At 36.5% G+C, this 23,517-nt stretch overlaps 1 protein-coding gene across 1 annotated transcript in view; it reads left to right on the forward strand.

Annotated features, from left to right (window-relative positions):
• The window catches only part of LOC138311056 (kalirin-like), a 173,246-nt gene that overhangs the window by 3,622 nt on the left and 146,107 nt on the right, over positions 1-23,517 (forward strand). Inside the window, exons 5-16 of the mRNA XM_069252486.1 lie at positions 161-262; positions 817-930; positions 1,359-1,584; positions 1,834-2,015; positions 2,541-2,663; positions 4,151-4,342; positions 4,743-4,874; positions 5,360-5,488; positions 5,798-5,899; positions 6,110-6,232; positions 6,884-7,075; positions 7,510-7,679. Of these exons, the coding sequence (XP_069108587.1) occupies positions 161-262; positions 817-930; positions 1,359-1,584; positions 1,834-2,015; positions 2,541-2,663; positions 4,151-4,342; positions 4,743-4,874; positions 5,360-5,488; positions 5,798-5,899; positions 6,110-6,232; positions 6,884-7,075; positions 7,510-7,679 (1,787 nt within the window). The remainder of the gene's footprint in view (positions 1-160; positions 263-816; positions 931-1,358; positions 1,585-1,833; positions 2,016-2,540; positions 2,664-4,150; positions 4,343-4,742; positions 4,875-5,359; positions 5,489-5,797; positions 5,900-6,109; positions 6,233-6,883; positions 7,076-7,509; positions 7,680-23,517) is intronic.

Below are 23,517 nucleotides of genomic sequence, written 5' to 3' on the forward strand. Positions count from 1 at the left end.
AGTACTGTTCAAAACATGTATTACAATCATACCCACTAGTAAGGGCAGACAACATAACACTAACTATTAATATTATAGAATATGTTTTAGCAACTGAGTCATCTTCTTTAACTGAATTATCTCCCTTTTTGTATTAATGATGTTCCCCTTTTCGTTACAGGAATGTTTCCCAGGCAGTGTCCACATAGCATATATAATCAAACCAGAAAAGTTCTGGGAAAAGCAGAGAACTAGTTTAGGCAGTGCTAAGTATAACTTTGAGGTAAATATTGAAATATTCTCTATCACTGAAACTAGTAATTCTTTCAGGGCAACATATAGCTTTAGCTTTGAGGTAAATATTGAAATACTCTCTATCACTGAAACTAGTAATTCTGTCAGGGCACCATATAGCTATAACTTTGAGGTAAATATTGAAATACTCTCTATCACTGATACTAGTAATTCTGTCAGGGAACCATATAGCTATAACTTTGAGGTAGATATTGAAATACTCTCTATCACTGATACTAGTAATTCTGTCAGGGCAACATATAGCTTTGTGGTAAATACAATCTATGTCACTCAGCTGGCAGAGTGGATGTTGGCTTGTTAAGATTAATTTCATTATACGATAATATCATCATTACACAAAACTAAATAAATTAGATCCAACATTTTATTGCAATCGTTTCAATTTATTGAGACTATGTCATGTCACTGAAAATTCTTCTATGATAGTGTAACATAATTGAACATTGACCGATCTGAATCAAAGTTAGATATAATATTGAAAATGCTATGTCATTATGTAAATATTGTTTATTTTCATTTTAGACCAGCATGATATCTCTAGATAACCTGTCTAAGTTCATTGACCCGTCACAGCTGACCAGAGAATTTGATGGACATCTCGACTACAACCACGAACAGTGGATACAACTTAGACTTGTTAGTATGGCAGCTGGTCACTCAGCTTAGAATTGGGAACCAAGTACAGAAACAAAATTTTAGAAAATTAAATGAAATTATCTGAATAACGTATGTTTAATTAGACTGTTCATTTCCATTGTAGTAAATGTACATAATATATCTGTGTTCAAGGCAATATCTTTTAATGACTTTGATGTAAGTGCATGTAGGTCCTTGATTCAGGAGAGCTCAGAGAAAATTAACCCACATGATCAAGCATGTCACTGTGATTGTAGAATTCTGGGCACCTCAACCACTGGGCCATCATTACATAAAGCTGGAGAGTTGAGTTGTTGAATGTGGTGCACGTTAACCACTGGGCCATCATTACATAAAGCTGGAGAGTTGGATGGTTGACAATCTATAAACTATAAACTTTGAGCTATTTCTGTTTTTCTGTGTTACAGATGCTGGAAGAGTTTATCTGGAAAGCCCTTGATCTGCTAGATAAGCTAGATGATCTAGGTAATATATTGACTAACCCGGATTTACCCGAGGACCTGAACGGTGCCCAGTACAGACTTGAGGAACACAATCATCTCAAACGACGTGTTACCATGGCACCAGTCGAGCAACTCGGAATGGAAGGACGGCGCATTCTACAGGAGATTCTTGGTGACGCACAAATGTCAGGTAAAATTATAACTAGATAGTAATGGCAAAATGTCAGTTAAAATTATAATTAGATAAGTGTCAGGTAAAATTCTGAATGGCACAATTTATCATTGATTAGTGCTACCTGGCTTGTCTTATTTTGAGATATCTTATACTCTCTTGGCTACTGCAGTCCAAGTTACTAAAACAAAAAAAGAATGACTAGTTACATCATATTCAGTGTATTGTGATGCTTGAACAAAAATGTTGGCATATTTATATGATTAGGTTCAGGACGGCGGTTTGTAATCTCTGGTACGGCAGATTTCCAGAGTGCTGTTCCACAAATTTCACAGCTGCTGGACAGAATGCATGGCACAAAACAACATCTGAACCAACTATGGCAGGTCAAACGCCTCCGCTTAGAACAGTGTCTACAACAGCGTATTTTTGAGGAAGATGTCGAAAAGGTAATCAGTCCCCTACTGGTGGAACTGGACAGTACTATAGCGTTAGTCTCTGTCTGTCTGTGCAGTGATTTGAGAGCAGATTGATGGAGTTTTAATGAAACTTCATACAATGGTTTCTTCTGAAATAACACAGCTTGGGATTAGTTTTGGGTCAAAATGAATTTTTAACAACAAAGGTCACTGTTTAATACTAAAAATCATGATATCTTACAGAAAAATGAAGGACCTTTGATTTTGTCAATTTGGTGATATATCGACCTAAAATAAATAACAATAAAAATCAGGTTATTACTCCAATATAAGATGAAATACCTTAGGAAATATTTGTTGTGTTGTTATGTTTCACTCCTGGGTGACATTCTGGAAACTTTATGAATGGGAAATCTGAAGTGCAGATAACTATCTTTGATGTTTCTTAACTAACTAAGGGGAGATAATTAACTTTAATGTTTCTTAACTAAGGTGATTATAGCTAGGATATATTTAATCTTCAATAGACTCTACTTTCCAATCTTTTTACTCCAGATGTTTGAATGGATTTCCCACAACAAGGAGCTGTTCCTCGTGAATTATACAGAGATTGGTACATCACATCAGATGGCCGTGGAACTGGAGACGGAACACAGCCAGTTTGCTAACAGTGCCGTGGTAAAATAGCATATTCTGTTATGCTAGGTTTACACTATGTTCCCGGCGACCACGGTCGCCCCGTTTGCCCAAAACGTGGTGCGCCGTGGAAATTTGGCTATTTTTGTCTCTGCATTTAAGTTGAGCTAGGTCTTGTGAAGTTTTGTCACGGTCTTTTACGGATAACGTGATGGACCGTGGATATAGGGGAAAGTGTTGTTCCCGGACGTTAAAGGTACACTACGGCTTTAGCACGGTCTATCAAGGATACCACTACATTCTCTCTAGGCTTGTTACGATCTGATGAGGTCTGCTACGTATTACACGTTTTGATCAAGCTCCGATACGTTTTCCATGGTCCGCCAAGGCTTAGTAGGGATGAAAGTCTTATGCTTGGCTTTTTTAAAGCAAATGAAACAATATCTATTGCCGAATATGTCATTTCAAACACGTTTTGATTACAAAATGCGTTAAAAGAATGAAAATATTAACTATATTTGGTATAAATATATAATTATTATAGCCAAATGTTTCTATGCAAATATTATTTTTCTGTAATGGTTCTCACTTAATTTGCAATAATAGTTTTGGTATAATTTTATGCTTTAAATTTGTTTGATAATGACTATTTCTATTTATTTATACAAATAATTCCATGAAGTAGCGAATATGAACCAGGCCAGGCAATGATACTCCATAATATATTGCTTGCAACGTAAGACCGTAATAATACGTAACAAGCCGTATCACGTCGGGCTTTCAACCGCTACAAGCCGTGATGTGCCTTAACAGAACGCATCAAAACGATTATCATCCACCTTGGCTTGCCGTCAGAACCTTGATAAACCTGAATAAAACGGCACAAAACGTGCAGCCAATCTGCATCAACCGTGATAAAACGTGGAAAAACGTAACAGAACGTCACAAAACTTGAAATCACTGTGAGATTCCGGGGAACGTGATTACTGCCCGTTCCACCACAGACCGTCTGGAAGTTTTGTTACGGCCTCGTACGCACTGTTACGTTTTGTTACGTCAACCCCGTTTTATTACGTCCTGTGGCGTTTACCATCTGTACCGTGACTGCCGTGGCAAATTTTTTGACAGTTTAAAAATCTGGCACGGCATCCACGGTAATCACAACCGCTCACATTTGTCTATCACGTCCTTCTGCGTTGTCTCACGTTGTCTTGCGGTCACCAAGTTTTGTCCACGGTGGTCTGAAACGGGGCTGCCGTGGCCGCCAGGAACATAGTGTAAACCTAGCATTACAGATATATAAGTCTTTTGTCTCCAAAATAATGAGTAATATTCTGATATATGTAAGATATTTTTCCCCAGGGTTCATTTTAAAATTGAGAGAAGTTTTGAAAATAAGAACATAAATAAACACAGTAATACAGGTAAAACAATGTAAGCACATGTAAGATAGATGACAATGTATATAAAGACACTGAATATTCCTCTCAGAATTTGACTGCAGCTTAAGTATTGGATCATCTTTACAGAATGTTTACGTGAACATCACACGAATCCTAAGTATGGCGCAGCGTCTATGTGACGCCGGACACTATGCCTCCAATCAGATCCGTATGCAGGCTACCAGACTGGAGCGGGAGTGGAAAAGTCTGGCCGCAGCCCTGGACGACTACAGTGCAGTTCTCTGTATGTCTGTCACCTTCTACAAGAAGGCAGAGCAGGTAAAACAGTCAGATTCTTCACTAAGCCTAGAAAACTTTAACTGTTCGCAAAGATTAAAATTCATGGATTAAAAATTTGCTGATTGGAAAATTGTTTTTTTGAAAAGACCTTCCTATCAATAAAGATTATGTAAATGGTAATTCGAGGAGATAATCTATTTGCGAAATAACTTGCTTTGCTCAGTAAATCACTTGGGGAGAAAGTTGGTTTGCAGTATTTAGTGGTAAACTGTTATTTAGGGATAAATTTTGATTCGGTAGTAAACATTTATCAAGCGGTAAGTTTTTGTATTAAAGGGAATACTTACTGCCTAGAATAATTAAAAAAAAATCATCTTTGGTGATTCTAGTTGCCAACGGGAGAAGAATAAAACATTTGATTCATACTTTGCTGTTACAGTACCTTGCCCAGGTTGTGGGCTGGCGTCAGGCCTGTGAAAACCCAGATATTCCATCCCTGATTGAAGAGTTGGAAACAGCCCTACAGCAACATCAAGGGCTCATAGAGGCAATCAGCCAGGCTTATGCTGAGGTAAGTGATCGGTGTCAGGGCCTCAAGTAGTAACAGAGGTACTTTTACATACATTATCAGGGCCTCACAAATAACATGGGTATTTGTACATGTATAGTATCAGGGCCTCAACAAATAACACAGGTATTTGTATAGGATCATGGTCCCAACAAATATCACAGGTATTTGATAGTATCAGGGCCTCAACAAATTACATTACCAACCCCCCCTCTTGTAAAATTTTATGTAAACAAGTGAATGAATAAATAAATAAACAAACTTATTCAAAATAGTAAATCTTCTCAATATATAGGTATGTGTGCTGTATTAGGGTCTCATTACGTTGTTCATTGCTTTGCTTGTTGTTAAATGCCTAATGTATCAGTACTGATAAATTTAATTTAGCCGAAACAATTTACCCATTTTATAAATTTGATTAATTCACTTCTTTTTGAAATCTGGAAAAAGTCTGACGTTAACAGTGAGTTATTTCCCTTTGTGTACAGGTTTGTGGAGATGGTAAACAGTTGTTGGACACACTACAGACACCAGTGACCTCTAGTAGTGTAAACAGTCTCACTGCCAAGGCAGACTACTCCGAGGCAGCAGGCCACATACTGGATGTCGTTCACGAGGTCAGGGGTCACTGTAATATCTGATGATATTATAATGCTGAATACATTTCAGTAATTTTCCTTAATCAAGAAATTCAAATTTCCACAAAATTATGAAAAAAAGCATCATGTTACCAAATGAAGGGTCAATACGAACATGAACATAAATTGATTTGTGTGTAGATCCTTAAGACATTGGTTTACAGTTCTAGTTTTATTTTGGCTTTGTTTAAAACTTTAGCATGTTTACCTGGAAAGAATATGTTAAAATCATCTTAATATTTTCAGTTTTTTGTCTCGTATGACAATCTATGAATCTGTGTTATGCAGGTTTTGGCACATCAGCGCCACCTGGAACAGTTGTGGCATACAAAAAAGGTCAAACTTCACCAGCGACTCGGACTCCGACTATTCCAACAAGATGTCAAACAGGTATTGAAATTTGCAAAAGAAATTAGTAAGGAAACCAACACAAATTCCATATTTTCAGTTTGCATTTAATTTGAAGTAAGTGAAATTGAAGCCTTCAAAAAAGGGGGAGGGGCGCTTATAGGATCTAATACGGTAGATCTATCTGTTAGTTGTATTGACATTACTACCAAAGTTATTTGTTACAATCTTTATGTATAATTCCCCTTATAGGTGATTGATTGGCTGGATAACCATGGCGATGGCTTCCTCCGTAAAAATACGTCGATGGGCCGGAGTCTACAGAGAGCCAAAGCCCTTCAGAAAAGTCATGAACATTTTGAATCAGTTGCTCGGGTAAGTCACAAACATTTTCAATTAGTCGCCCAGGTAATTTAAGTTATAAAAAGTAGTAAGTCTGTAACTCCAGTTAAATCTATGTCAGTTCCCTCCATCTCAATCAAACTAGTAAACTCCAATCACATCATTTCTATATAAACACTTTTTATTGTGACAGTGGATGGCTCTGTCAATCAAGTTTACATTAATGGTGACCTATTTTTGCATTGATTTAGGTTTTAATGAACTTTCAAAGATTATTTTGTAACTAAAATAACATTGCTGTATAGACGCTAGATGGACAGTATCATGAAGACAGTTTAGTAATGTACCTAACCTTTAATAGAATGCTGACATAACTCATGCTAATCCATGGAATGTGAATAATATGATGTTGGGAATTTAAGTAGGTGAATGCAAATTTAATGATTGGTTATAAATTTTGTTGCTGGCATTGATTGAAAAAGAGAAATAAATTTTTCGCAAAGTTTTGCACAAGGTTCACTCCCTTTCACCAGCCATTGTGAGCAACAAAATTTATATAATCATTCACCCCTGGAGACACATATAGGCTCTTCTAAATCGAAGACTAGACCAGTCCATTATGGTATTTCAGGGGTGAAGTATAACAGTAAACAATGTATAAACCGTATGATAACCCTGTTACAGAATACGATCACCAATGCTGACAAGTTACTGGCTGCTGCTGATGAATTGGCCCAGACTGGAGAATGTGATCCCAAAGAGATTTACCGGGAAGCACAGGAGTTGGAGGAAAGGATGGGAAACTTTCTCACCGCCCTCGAGCGACGCCGCGGCACATTAGAAATGGCGGTGTTCTTCTATACACATGTCCATGAGGTACGTGTACATGCTGCCAGCTTAACAACTTATTTTTGCTGTGACTCAAATTCGTGTTTTCATGTGTGGTGAATTTTTTGTCATGATAAGCATCCAGGGCACCTCCATAATGTTTTTCCTTGAGGATTGTTATTAGTTACAACAAAATATAAATCTAGAAGAAAAATAAATTTACAACACAATCTATTCTGCTAACTTTTAAATATCTGGTTATTTACTTCTGACTTGAATATAAAATTTGTGCTCCAATATCAAATTTAGTTAGAGTCAATTTAACTCAGCCATTCAACATTTTGATAGCTATATTAAAGTTTTCATTGTTTGTATCTAATATCTTTATTTAAGTTTTCGTTATTTGTATCTAATGTCTTTATGAAAAATTTCGTTGTTGTACCTAATATATTGTTGAAAGTCTACATTGTTTGTATCTACAGTTAACCTCTTGGCTTGAAGAGCTCCAACATGAGCTACAGAGTTCAGATATCGCTGATACTGTAGAGGGCGCTGAACAACTCCTCGGACAGTTTAACCAGCAAAGGGAGACAACTATTGAGGCTGCTATTAACACTGTCAGCGAAGGCGAAAATCTTCTGGAAGAAATCAGGTTTGTACTATTTGTGTAATACATATTGAGTCAAAGTTAACTCATTGATCCCTGAAAATTTATAATGAACTCTTCAAGCTTTTGAATTAGAAGAGTTTAAGTGTGTCTTTAGGGGTGAAAGCTTTATTATTAGGGCCTATAGTAGTAACCAGTGTCCATCTGTACATCTGTAACTAGTTTCCAGAGATTTTAAATGAAACTTGGCTATAATGTTTGGGACCATATGTAAATGTGCATGCAGGTTTTCATTTGTCAAAAGTTTGGTTGCCATGGTAACCAGATCACTTTACGCAGGTGTTTGCGGTAAAAAAAAAATGTCTGGACAACTGCTTCTAACAGGGATGAAAATGTTCAGCTAATTGACTGATTTCAGCCTTTTTGACCTTCAGAATATAGGTTCCTGGTACCTGTAATTCCGTATAATTTTCCCAAAAAATATTTATTTCAGCCTTTTTTGAAATTTTCCATTTTCATCTCTGTTCTAAACTACTTGATCTATTTTCAATAAAACTTGTGGTCATGTTTACAAGTTTTCTATTGTCAAAATTTAGGGTGCTTTGACAACCAGGTCACTATACATTTATTAAGTTTTTGTTGAAATTGCTTGGACAACTCTTCCTATTTTACAGTAATGTTGGGGACCGTATGCAGATTCACTTAACATATATTTCAAAATGTCCAGAAATCTCTTCCTTAACTACCAGATCAATTTCATTGGAGCTTGGCAGTCAGATGTTGATGTGCATGCATATTTTTGTTTGTGCAAATTTAGAAAAAAAATGTAAACATGTTATTGTTGAACAAAATTTGTTACTACTACAGAGGACTCCACATAATGGAATAACAGTTATTTGAATATTTCGGTTATTTGCATAAAATTCCGCAGTCCTGATTTTTTGCTTCTTTATCTTTGTTTTTCAACTCCGTGTATTTGAATAGACTTTTACGTGACCTCCGGTTATTTGAATAAAATATTTTGTGAAATTCAAAAAATAAAATCAAATATTTTTCAATTTTGCATTTTTGTCATGGTGACAGATTAACGTTATCGTGTATGGTTTGTTATTTTATGCATGAATCTGCAAAGGTATTCGATGCTGTTACTATTCACATCAGCAGCGGTAGATCATTACTTTAGTATAATCACTGACTCATACATCTAATTAAAGCGTTTGCACTTTCAAATATGTTTATTTATTAATGTAACATACACCTTAGTTCGCGATCGGTTGGAGATTCCATGCTTCCTTACAACAATCGCCATTCATGAGTAGTTTCGTTCATAAAAAGCATGCAAAGTCAGCGTGCAATAACTACCACAAGTTTCGTATGTAGGATACAAAAGATTCTTGCTACGTTGTTTCATTGCTACTTGAATATGAATTAATTTCTGAAATGTTATCAAGTTATTCGCCGTTTCGATCAATAATACAGGAAGAATTCTCAAAACACATTTAGGTCCAGTGAACGCATGGCTTCATCACCTGCCGCCATTTTTGAATTCATACACATGTGTCAAAACAACACTGCTAGGCCTAGTTGATCAGCACTTCGAAGTTTAATCACGATCGTAAGTTCATTTTGCTAGACAAATGATCCTCTTTGATTTAACGAAACTAAAATTGAATATTGCAATTAAAATCCTCGTCAGGTTAAATTCAACAAAGATTCACAGGTAAAACGTAATGTAAATGAAGAAAATTGATGAATTTTTTTGTTATTCGATTCCGATTTACAATTAAGTTGAAATTTAAAGTGTAAGCTTAATGAAAAATATCAAAAAAAATGAAATAATTATCTTTCACATATATTAAAGGATGGTGTACATTTCTTTTATGCAAATCTTTTTGCAAAATTTGCCATCTTCAAAGGATTATCGAAACATCTCCGTTATCGGAAAATTGGTTTATATTTATGCGATGAATCTGCAAAAATTATGCTGTTCTTAGATTTACAAAATCCAGACTCTTGATAGGAATGCGCAGGTTACAGGGTTATCATCATTTGTGTATTATATGATTTTTAGTTTTCGTTATTTGTATCTAATGTCTTTATGAAAAATTTCGTTGTTGCTACCTAATATATTGTTGAAAGTCTACATTGTTTGTATCTACAGTTAACCTCTTGGCTTGAAGAGCTCCAACATGAGCTACAGAGTTCAGATATCGCTGATACTGTAGAGGGCGCTGAACAACTCCTCGGACAGTTTAACCAGCAAAGGGAGACAACTATTGAGGCTGCTATTAACACTGTCAGCGAAGGCGAAAATCTTCTGGAAGAAATCAGGTTTGTACTATTTGTGTAATACATATTGAGTCAAAGTTAACTCATTGATCCCTGAAAATTTATAATGAACTCTTCAAGCTTTTGAATTAGAAGAGTTTAAGTGTGTCTTTGGGGGTGAAAGCTTTATTATTAGGGCCTATAGTAGTAACCAGTGTCCATCTGTACATCTACAACTATATAGCGAGTTTCCAGAGATTTAAAATGAAACTTGGCTATAATGTTTGGGACCATATGTAAATGTGCATGCAGGTTTTCATTTGTCAAAAGTTTGGTTGCCATGGTAACCAGATCACTTTACGCAGGTGTTTGCGGTAAAAAAAAAATGTCTGGACAACTGCTTCTAACAGGGATGAAAATGTTCAGCTAATTGACTGATTTCAGCCTTTTTGACCTTCAGAATATAGGTTCCTGGTACCTGTAATTCCGTATAATTTTCCCAAAAAATATTTATTTCAGCCTTTTTTGAAATTTTCCATTTTCATCTCTGTTCTAAACTACTTGATCTATTTTCAATAAAACTTGTGGTCATGTTTACAAGTTTTCTATTGTCAAAATTTAGGGTGCTGTGACAACCAGGTCACTATACATAAGTTTTTGTTGAAATTGCTTGGACAACTCTTCCTACTTTGCAGTAATGTATGGGACCATATGTAGATTCACTTAACATGTATTTCAAAATGTCCAGAAAACTCTTCCTTAACTACCAGATCAATTTCATTGAAGCTTGGCAGTTATGTGTTGATGTTTTTGTTTGTGCAAATTTAGAAAAAAAATGTAAACATGTTATTGTTGAACAAAATTTGTTACTACTACAGAGGACTCCACATAATGGAATAACAGTTATTTGAATATTTCGGTTATTTGCATAAAATTCTGCAGTCCTGATTTTTTGCTTCTTTATCTTTGTTTTTCAACTCCTTGTATTTGAATAGACTTTTACGTGACCTCCGGTTATTTGAATAAAATATTTGTGAAATTCAAAAAATAAAATCAAATATTTTTCAATTTTGCATTTTTTTCATGGTGACAGATTAACGTTATCGTGTATGGTTTGTTATTTTATGCATGAATCTGCAAAGGTATTCGATGCTGTTACTATTCACATCAGCAGCGGTAGATCATTTCTTTAGTATAATCACTGACTCATACATCTAATTAAAGCGTTTGCACTTTCAAATATGTTTATTTAAGGACGTAACATACCTTAGTTCGCGATCGGTTGGAGATACCATGCTTCCTTACAACAATCGCCATTCATGAGTAGTTTCGTTCATAAAAAGCATGCAAAGTCAGCGTGCAATAACTACCGCAAGTTTCGTATGTAGGATACAAAAGATTCTTGCTACGTTGTTTCATTGCTACCTGAATATGAATTAATTTCTGAAATGTTATCAAGTTATTCGCCGTTTCGATCAACAATACAGGAAGAATTCTCAAAACACATTTAGGTCCAGTGAACGCATGGCTTCATCACCTGCCGCCATTTTCGAATTCATACACATGTGTCAAAACAACACTGCTAGGCCTAGTTGATCAGCACTTTGAAGTTTAATCACGATCGTAAGTTCATTTTGCTAGACAAATGTACGTAAATTTGTTTATTATTTAGTTTCGAATTGCAGACACAAATTCACTCTGTTTAGTTATTGCATTTGCTATCGATCGTTTAGCTGTTTCTCAAAGATTCACATGTCGATCTAACGTAAACTAAAATCTAATATTGGAATTTTTTTTGTTATTAAACAATTAAAATCGATTTACAACTTCGAAAATAATTACTTGTTCGTTTTAAGTGTAAATAATTTACGTATTTATCAAGTAAACGAAATGATATCTATTTGTCTGTTCACATATATGTAATGTACATATGTGTGGGGCAAACGGAGGTGCAAAATGCCATCTCCCCCTATTCGAATACTCCGGTTATTTGCATATTTTCTTCTGGAAAATGACTTATTCATATAAGCGGAATCCTCTGTACTTAAAAAAACCCCAAAATAATAGGGCACTCGGGGCTTCTTAGTTTAAGGAGGTGTTACTCTTCAATAGGAATGCACAGGTTACAGGGTTTCAAGCCATTTGAAGTGTCTATTATATAAAAATTTTACTAGTCAATGGACAAAAATTGGTGTCCTCTGTCCACATTGAAGAGGTGTCCACTTTATAGAGTATATGGTAATTTGTATTGGGGATTCCTCACTGTGTCCTGATTCACAAGCATCGACAATAGACTTATAAAACAATTCACATTCATAGAAAGTTTTCTCTTGATGTTGGTTAGAGATTACCTAGCCAATGATGAAGTAATTTTCAGTCACTAATTGCTTCACGTTTCAATGTTTCAATACAATTGGGCGATATTTCAGTATTTAATTGTCTTCCTATGGAACCTATGGTCTATATAGATGCCAGAGGTTTGCAGACAATGATGTGGACATACCCGGTATTATGAGATCAAATGACCATATAGACACCATATGTAGACAAACTTCTGTTCACATTATCAACTCATTTGGGTGTCTCTGTTTTAAATATTGCTCAAGTTAGATCAGGAAACTATTTATCAATAACAACATTCTGAACAAGATGGACCAGCTTGTTTAGTTTGTAATAGACTGGCCACCAGTCTTTAGAATATTAAAAAAAATCACTAAAATTTGGCTTGATTATTTTTGTCTCTACTACATGTCTGATCCTAAGTTTCAAACTAGGGGGAGATAACCTAGTAAAGAACTGTTGAGAAAGTCTTATCAACAACTTAGGGTCTGGGCTAGTCTGGCTAGTCTAAGTTTGTAAAGTAGAAGTGATGAGAGAATGTAAATATTACAGTATTTATGTTGCAGAAAAAAGACAAAAAAACAATATATTCAAGGAATGAGTTTTATGTTTTGTTGTTTACTGGTGTGTAAACTGCATAGATATTTTAAATGATGTGTCTGTGTGTATTCTTGCGGTGCTATCTCTGCTTTTACACAAATGTAAACAATTTCCCCGTTGGTAAGGTTATACTGCAAAGAGAAAATGGAAATGTAAATATTGCGGTATAATTCTGAAATACTGATATTTCAATGCTGTTAAAGTTTACCTTTATAACACCAGTTATTACAGTGGAACTCGGTTAACAAGAACTCGAAGGGACCGAGATAAAGCTATCCAAGTGTTCAAATTAAGCAAGTTTTAGATTAAATCTACTGACAATCTCTTTACTTGGTAATAGATCTACTTGTTCTGTGTCATAAAACAACGTAGCAAGAAAGATATCAATATTGTCGATAGTGGCTGCAAAATAATAACAATAAAACCGAAATAAAACCGAAATATTGATTCATCAACTGCAGTCACAACAAAGTTAATTAACAATAACAAATAGCAGACATAACTTAGGTAACTAAGACATGTGTCCATAGGAAGCTATGTAGAAAGTCATTCTGTCAATTCATGACCAAACGATGGAGGCTGGTGAACCGCGTAAAGTCTATTTTGCCGAGCAAAAAGTTCAAAGCACTTAGATAATTGTAACATCACTCTAAAAACAGTGATCGTGTACAAATCTAAGTCGTTATTGCGTTTGGAACACAGTGCCAGGTGGCTAGAAATTAGTTCCACTCGAGTAATCATACCATGCATGTGACAGGCGGCCGTGAGCACCTGTTTTGTATCATGTCGCCCTTTCAGCCGGGGTAATGTTTATGTAAGTAATGAACATGTACTGCAGCTTTACAATTGACAGGGATGAAAATGTTCAGCCGATTCGCTGATTTCAGCATTTTGGACTTTCAGAAAATAGGTTCTTGGTACAAATAATTCCATATAATTTTTCCCAAAAATAGAATTTTCAGCCTTTTTCAGATTTTTCTATTTTCATCTCTGAATTGATTATCGCTGATCATTGTTGATACAGTATAACTTACGTTCATTGCTGAACATTAAACATTTTTTCCATGTTTTTAGCCCACCATCATCAGATGGTGGGCTATTCAAATCGCCCTGCATCCGTGATCCGTCGTCAGCCGTCCGCCGTCAGTCGTCCGTCCGTAAACAATGCTTGTTATCACTATTTCTTAAAAACTACTGCAGGGATTTTGTTCAAATTTCACATGGAGGGTCCCCTTGGTCCATATTTGTGCCATACAGATTTTGTGGCTGATCAGAAAAACAAGATGGCCGCCAGGCAGCCATCTTTGATTTTGGCAGTTGAAGTTTGTTATCGATATTTCTTGAGAACTACAAAATGGATTTTGTTCAAACTTCACATGGAGGTTACCCTTGGTCTCTGGTTGTGCCATACAGATTTTGAGGCTGATCGGAAAACAAGATGGCCGCCAGGCAGCCATCTTTGATTTTGGCAGTTGAAGTTTGTTATCGATATTTCTTGAGAACTACTGAAGGGATTTTGTTCAAACTTCACATGGAGGTTACCCTTGGTCCCTAGTTGTGCCATACAGATTTTGAGGCTGATCGGAAAACAAGATGGCCGCCAGGCAGCCATCTTTGATTTTGGCAGTTGAAGTTTGTTATCGATATTTCTTGAGAACTACTGAAGGGATTTTGTTCAAACTTCACATGGAGGTTACCCTTGGTCCCTAGTTGTGCCATACAGATTTTGAGGCTGATCGAAAACAAGATGGCCGCCAGGCAGCCATCTTTGATTTTGGCAGTTGAAGTTTGTTATCGATATTTCTTGAGAACTACTGAAGGGATTTTGTTCAAACTTCACATGGAGGTTACCCTTGGTCCCTAGTTGTGCCATACAGATTTTGAGGCTGATCGGAAAAACAAGATGGCCGCCAGGCAGCCATCTTTGATTTTGGCAGTTGAAGTTTGTTATCGATATTTCTTGAGAACTACTGAAGGGATTTTGTTCAAACTTCACATGGAGGTTACCCTTGGTCCCTAGTTGTGCCATACAGATTTTGAGGCTGATCGGAAAAACAAGATGGCCGCCAGGCGGCCATCTTGTATTTTGATAGTTAAGGTTTGATATCCCTATTTCTCAAAAAGAGCTGAAGGGATCTTTCTCAAATAGTACTGAAGGGATCTTTCTCAAATTTAATATGTAGGTTCCCCTAGGTCCCTTGTTGTGCATATTGCATTTAAGGACCAATCGGTGAACAAGATGGCTGCCAGGCAGTCATCTTGGATTTTGTTATTCAAAGTTTGTTATCGCTATTCCTCAGAAAGTACTGAAGGGATCTGTCTCAAAATTCATATGTAGGTTCCCCTAGGGCCCTAGTTGTGCATATTGTGATTTGGGACCGATCGGTCAACAAGATTGCTGCCAGGCAGCCATCTTGGATTTTGATATTCAAAGTTTGTTATTGCTATTTCTCAGAAAGTATTGAATGGATCTTTCTCAAATTTCACATGTAGGTCCCCTAGGGCCCTAGTTGTGCATATTGTGATTTGGGACCGATTGATCAACAAGATGGCCGCCAAGGAGTCATCTTAGATTTTGATAGTTGAAGTTTTTCTCAAATTTTATATGTAGTATGTTTGAAAAAGTTTAAAAAGTAGAGAAAAGATCCATCTTTCCTTTGTCAGATATAGATCATTCTTTGGTGGGCGCCAAGATTCCTCTGGGATCTCTTGTTGTGGTTGTAAGCGGCTTTTGAAGTACCGTTTTATGGCATATTTATGAAAAAGAAATCAGCATTTTCGGCGATCTTGTTGTCCCAAAAAATCACAATTTGAGTTATACGAACATTTTATGTAAAATTTTTGTCATTCGTATTATCCGATTTTTTTGAGTTTTCTGAATTTGAATATTCCAAGTTTGTTTAACAAAAATAAAGAAGGAATTCAAGCGAGGTACTTTGTATTAAGCCGGGTTATCCAATTATCCGAGTTCGTATGGGGCAAGTTCCACTGTGTATATATTATACCCAACACAACGAAATTAAGGTGGTGTGGGGTGTGGATGACTTGACAGATTTTGATTTTGATAAAATTTGGTACACAGAATCCTGACATAAAGGGGAGTTGTTAACTATAAAGGGGTCTGCAATATCCCCTATTATTGGAGTTATTGCTAAAGGAGGATTGTCAATTTGGGTAACATCAGGGGAGATAATTCACCAGACACACCACTGTCTGTAGTACTAGCTTTCTCTGTTATATACAAGTCCCTGAGGTGTGTCCAACAGGGTAACATCAGGGGAGATAACTCACCAGACACACCACTGTCTGTAGTACTGACTTTCTCTGTTATATACAAGTCCCTGAGGTGTGTCCCCCAGGGTAACATCAGGGGAGATAACTCACCAGAAAACACCACTGTCTGTAGTACTGACTTTCTCTGTTATATACAAGTCCCTGAGGTGTGTCCAACAGGGTAACATCAGGGGAGATAACTCACCAGACACACCACTGTCTGTAGTACTGACTTTCTCTGTTATATACAAGTCCCTGAGGTGTGTCCAACAGGGTAACATCAGGGGAGATAACTCACCAGACACACCACTGTCTGTAGTACTGACTTTCTCTATTATATACAAGTCCCTGAGGTGTGTCCAACAGGGTAGCATCAGGGGAGATAACTCATCAGACACACCACTGTCTGTAGTACTGACTTTCTCTGTTATTTACACATCCCTGAGGTGTGTCCCCGGTGTAACATCAGGGGAGATAACTCACCAGACACACCACTGTCTGTAGTATTGACTTTCTCTGTTATATACAAGTCCCTGAGGTGTGTCCCCCAGGGTAACATCAGGGGAGATAACTCACCAGACACACCACTGTCTGTAGTACTGACTTTCTCTGTTATATACAAGTCCCTGAGGTGTGTCCCCCAGGGTAACATCAGGGGAGATAACTCACCAGACACACCACTGTCTGTAGTACTGACTTTCTCTGTTATATACAAGTCCCTGAGGTGTGTCCCCAGGGTAACATCAGGGGAGATAACTCACCAGAAACACACCACTGTCTGTAGTACTGACTTTCTCTGTTATATACAAGTCCCTGAGGTGTGTCCCAACAGGGGTAACATCAGGGGAGATAACTCACCAGACACACCACTGTCTGTAGTACTGACTTTCTCTGTTATATACAAGTCCCTGAGGTGTGTCCAACAGGGTAACATCAGGGGAGATAACTCACCAGACACACCACTGTCTGTAGTACTGACTTTCTCTATTATATACAAGTCCCTGAGGTGTGTCCAACAGGGTAGCATCAGGGGAGATAACTCATCAGACACACCACTGTCTGTAGTACTGACTTTCTCTGTTATTTACACATCCCTGAGGTGTGTCCCCGGTGTAACATCAGGGGAGATAACTCACCAGACACACCACTGTCTGTAGTACTGACTTTCTCTGTTATTTACACAGTCCCTGAGGTGTGTCCCCCCGGTGTAACATCAGGGGAGATAACTCACCAGACACACCACTGTCTGTAGTACTGACTTTCTCTGTTATATACAAGTCCCTGAGGTGTGTCCCCCAGGGTAACATCAGGGGAGATAACTCACCAGACACACCACTGTCTGTAGTACTGACTTTCTCTGTTATATACAAGTCCCTGAGGTGTGTCCAACAGGGTAACATCAGGGGAGATAACTCACCAGACACACCACTGTCTGTAGTACTGACTTTCTCTGTTATATACAAGTCCCTGAGGTGTGTTCCCCGGGGTAACATCAGGGGAGATTACTCACCAGACACACCACTGTCTGTAGTATTGACTTTCTATGTTATATACACATCCCTGAGGAGTGTTCCCCGGGGTAACATCAGGGGAGATAACTCACTAGACAAACCACTGTCTAGTACTGACTAACTTTTCTGTTACCTACGTATACGATTCAGACATGTGCCAGTTATTTTTTGAACTGAAAGTTTCCTTAGATGCAGTGGTAGCAGACGACTACTGTACGACAGACATGTGTTTTTGCTGTTCTGTGGTGTGTGTATCGGTGTGAATATTTCTTCGGTGATAAGTAGATAACTTAATCTAGCAACTTCACTACATGTGTATATGATAAACAGTGAGGCAACTACTACAAATAGTTCTCAATCTTTTCTCTCAATGGTAAATGTTTCTACAGAAGTTCAGGTTTTCATTGCTCATCATAATGATATATAGACATTATTGAACTTCAATAAGGAAAGTTTGTTGAGCTTTGAAATATTATCAAATAATGGTGCCAGATAAATGGGAGTTCACCCAGTAGTTCTTTATAGAGATAAGAACACTTTCTGGGATATTGAAAAAAAATATAGAAAAATGGACTTCATTATAACTTTTGAATTCTTTCAGTGATGAAATAACTTTTACAGAAAGTTTTGTCCTGCAAAACATGAAAATGTCACAGAGTGGTGAACTTTGATGAAATTCTGCCGACATCTTATCAATGCTCGAATCACACATATATATATTAGGAAATTATTGATCTCCATTATATGAAACTCTTTTCCCACTGGACTTGTCCAATGGCGCAGACATACTCGGCTCCGGTTTTCCTGTGGGACTGTGAATTACTGAAATAGAAGCTTAGGAGCTATGTGCTATATTATATGGTGGTAGAAAGGTGTTTATGATATCCAAACCCTTTGGTTCTTACTATATGGTCTCCAAGTTGATAAGGATCTTGGAACTTCCTGTGTCGGATGAAAATGAACATCCATGTTTGTAATCATATATATATATATAGGGGATGTCCATCTCGGAATGAGACAGACCAGCGAAAAATATGCTGAATGTGAAGAAATATTTCATCATAATTCATTTATTGTTTACTGACCATTGTTGGTCTGTGTAACATTGGTGCTTGGCATAAATTGATCGAGATTCCTCGGAGAAGCTCGGACTACTGGATCAATTCTTCTACTAAAACCTAACTCTGGGATGTTTACAGTGAACGGTTCCATGTTCGTTCTTAATGTACAAATACAAAAAGTCATCAGCGATTTGGTAGCTGTGAGGTAGACTGCCTGGAATGTTTATTTTTATTCAGCTCATCTGTTACTCATATTGTTCCAAGAGTTCCAGTGACCCAGATCTGTGGGAGAATTGATCAAAGTTTATTATAGTTACAATCTAAGATACTGACGGTGATCACTTGACCTAATTGGATATTTATAGAATGATTAAAGATGACCAACATGTTTATAACGATGGTGTTTTTGATGAAGTGTGATGTTTGGTTAGCCTGTGGGGAAAGTTTAAGGTCAGTGAGGTTTGACTACATTACAAGTGTAAAGCCCACCTGATCATTAGCAAATTGTTGTTCTGTAATGCACAGCAATATACACAGTGTTAAAAGGATTTTCTGCTTACAAACATTCTTGCATTGTGTGTAGTATTATATCTTACTTAGTAGGCGGACCGTGTGGAATAAGCTTAGTGAGAGAACGTGGGTACCCAGATTGATTTTAACATACAAACATAGACTGTGGCGGAGGAAAAATTTGTTTGGATTACAACCTGCTGTAGTTGTAAAACTGTTGTTTTTGTTAATTACACATCAACATAGGTTTCTCTGTATAGTAATATGTAATGGGGAAAAAGGTGCACTGCTTGGAGTGTAAGTCAGAGAAACGGTGCAAGGTAACAAGTTCTTCTGTAGGTATAAATGTACATATGCTGTTTTGAGTACAACATCTTACAGACTACTTTGTGTAATTACTGGACATGTGTGAGGCTGAAGTTTTCTGTTTTGTTCTGAGATCAGTATGAATGACTTCACAGCTGTGTTCTAATCAACTTACACTTTCACTGTGACAGTTTCAAAATTGGATTTGTGACATCTTTATGGAGATAACATGTTTGGAAACTGATAACAAAATTTTACTTTTACTTATGTGTCTATATAGGTATATGACATCAGTATTTTGAGACTGTACAAGATCAGCTGGGGTCTGTGTGTAAACATCTGTGAAGATATTGACTTGTAATGAACGTCCTCTGATGTCTATATCAGTGAATGGATGCTGATTTCAACATCTATTTCAGTGATTTCTGTGGGTAACACAGCTGGCCTTTTGTTGAGAACCAGGAATATCGTTTATCAGGAATGTTGAGTGTGATTTCACCGTCCAAATCAGAATGTCTACAGATGAAATTCCAGGATTCTCTTGATTAGGTGGCTCAGGAACTTGTCACTGTTATAAAACAACTGGGTATTTATTTCTCAGTATCCTTGTACACACTAAAACTTGGAGCTTTTAGGACGATGATTAGGAGATAGATTGATTTAATTGTGTCCTTGAACTCTTCAACCACTCCGGAGAAAAAAGGAAAATTCCTGATAGTCAAGTCATACTGCAGAAATCACGGAAATTATCTTAGGATCCTGTTCTTCCTATATCCTGAAAATAGAATCTTCCACATGTGTTAAGTGAGCAAGTTTAAAGCACTCATAGGGATGTCTGCCTGTTAGCCATAAATCTGTCACTTTCAGTTACAACATTTCATTGAGTTTTTAGACTTTTCCTGGCTAAAAAATGATAAATATTCAGATATTAGGCATTGAAACGATAAAGTTGTTAAAGGATTGAAAACCATTCATAGGAAAACAAAAATCTAAAGTCTTACATGTACAACTGACATCTGTGATTTAAAAATTCAAAACTTGTCAACAGGATCACAAAAAAATCCAGGATTGTAGCTTTAGAATGAAAATATGATTTTGATATGAGGATCATTCACTGAAGCGGAAAGAGACGTTAATTTGATATTCTCACCTGCATACAGGATCAATATCAGGCTAAGGTTTACATCGTCCCTATTTTTATTCGGATTATAAACCTATTATAAATGATTACACTCGCCTGTGGCGGGGAAAGCTAGACCCACAAGGGCGATATTGATGTAGCCATAACACACTGTCACTTGTGTATTACAGTCAATTACTGAGTGTGTGTATCGTGTAAAAAAGGAAAACTCACATTTGTTTATTGTCATGTTCAAAAAGAAATAATTCTGGAGAAAAGCCAGTTTGTTTTATAATACTCGGACTGATGAGGATTTGTAAGTCGACAACAACACCAGCTGAATCAGGGGATTATATTACAACACGTTACTGTGCATCGAGTTCTTTTAGGATGGGAAATAAGGAACGCATTCATTCAATAACACGTGGAATTATAACAAAACATGGAAATTATTCTGAATGATGAGTCTGTGGACAGTTAATGAGAATGAAATAGTAGTAAACAAATGATCATGGCATTTCAGTCTATAGTTGTGGATTTTCCACATGAAATGACAATATGGTGTGTATATGTTCGTGTTTGTGTTGCCTAAGTTCTCAAGAAGATGACTATCACGCAGACATACAACATGTGATGTGGATGTTTCTGTCGTAGTATTTACTTACACACAGACTAAGGAAAGCATCTCCCTATAGGATATTACAGAAATCCATCAAAGTTATACACAAATATTGTCGTCTGGGTGATAATGTAATTTAAAAAGTATCTCGAGATTTCTTTGAAGCGACATTCTCAATATAACTTATAAGGAAAGTGAGGTCTAAGCTATTGATGATAAGAAGGTATAATTCAATGGTTAATACACAGACAGCAACGTCTGTTTGAATAAACTTGATAAAAATCTGGACTTGGTGCATATCGGGTTTATTCATAACAACTTTGTTTGTAAAGAAACAAAAAATAACAGAATTCCCATTATCACTATTACAGTTTCTGATACACTTGCCTGTTAGCTGTATAACTAAGTTTATTTACATGTTATGGTAGTTGAGTCCCCATCACGCTATTACTCATTCCCTTATGAAGTTTTCTGGACAGGTTTCTTACTACCAGGATAAATTATAAATTCATTTCACGAGATTTACGAGCGGAAAATGGAAATTGAAAATGTTTTCAATAGGTTGTTATTGATAACAGAAGTGAGTTTAGTTTATAGAAAACAAGATCGCCCAGTGTTGGCCACGTGTGATGATCACTCGGTGTACTAAATAATTATTTTCATACATTTTAAGTGTAAATGAATGGCATATTTATCTATGGCAAGTCTCATATTGTAGATTAAAAGAGATAGATTGAGACAGAGTGAAGAAATAGGAAATATATTGATTTAAGAGTGTGAGATTTTGGATAAAAATACCAATTTGAGTTTTAATAAATATTGGGGTAAAGGCTTAGGAGCATAGAGAAAGACAGTAGATTTTTTACAGTTATTCAGATGTACAATGTCAGATCGTGTATTTAAATCTTTTGTTTTAAAAGGCTAGCAGTGAAAGTTATGGATAGGAATTTGAAGAAATCCTTTAAATATAGATTGCGTTAGACTGTAAATAATGAACTGTATCATTACTCTATAATTTTAAGTGTTAATTAATATGTCGGTTTGATTCTGCTAAGGTTAAACCGCCATTAAAATACACCTTAAGTTTAGTGAGCCATTAAAATATATCTACATTAAACTCACCCACCCAAACCAGTTTGTAATTACCTGGTGAAACATATGTAGATGTCAGTTTCATGCCTAGACTCGTGAGGAACTGTAATGAGCACAACAGTTAATGGTGTTCAAAAGATTCCAGTTTCATGATAAACTGGGCTTTGTCAATTTCACCCAGTTTTGTGGACTTTTGATTGACGCTGTAGGTTTCATGATGATACCAGGGCCTTGTTAATTGGTTTCAGCAAGATTTGAAGACTTTTAATTGATGATGTAGGTTTCATGATGATACCAGGGCCATGTTAATTGGTTTCAGTCAGTTTTGAGGACTTTTAATTGATGCTGTAGGTTTTATGATTAAGAGAGCCTTGTTGATTGCAGCAGAACAGATGTTGGTCACAAACTAAGTTATTTGAACAATGTGACTGGTGTGTTCGGGGGTTATGTAATAACACACTGGTGGAGCCAATATCACAGTGCTATCTATCTATTGTAATTTACAACAGCACGCTGTGTATTTGTATATATTGGAAATCGTGTGCACTCTGGGAAAACACTCTGCTTCTTCATCAAGAAATTTAGTTCATGTACTATTGACCTTTGTATCAGTGAATTAGAAAATTACAAGGATTCCTAGGAAGTCTCAGTGTGTATATTTAACAGATATAATTTAGTCCTGGAAACGTGTAACTAGACAACTGTTCTCTGAATGGAGACTCTACAAGCTTATATGACATGTGTCCTAGTGTCAACTGAGTTAGTTCATCATGTCTGTCAACATTCCAAATTCCATCGATTCCCTGCATCCTTCTGACATCACTTAATTAAGAGGGATTAATCAAAATGCTGGATTAAGACAATAATCCTTGACTATCATTCTGCTTTTGTGTTGTTTTGATGACGGATTTAAACAGATTTGAGAGACTGATGGATTAAAGATATGCCATTGACTTTGTTCCTAAGATAAAAAACAGCCTACAAATGTAATAGGTTTGATTATAGAGAACTTATACATTCCAGTCTTTATTCAAATCAGTTGTGATACTTTAACATTGACTACATAATATACCATTTTGTAGCTTCACTGGATACATAAAATTGAAACAAAACTGTTCAATTATGACCGAATAGTAAAAGATAGTGAAAAGTTATTTGTGAATTTTGAGAAACGACAAGCATG

Source organism: Argopecten irradians, chromosome 16 (assembly GCF_041381155.1).
Source record: "Argopecten irradians isolate NY chromosome 16, Ai_NY, whole genome shotgun sequence".
Lineage (NCBI taxonomy): Eukaryota > Metazoa > Mollusca > Bivalvia > Pectinida > Pectinidae > Argopecten > Argopecten irradians.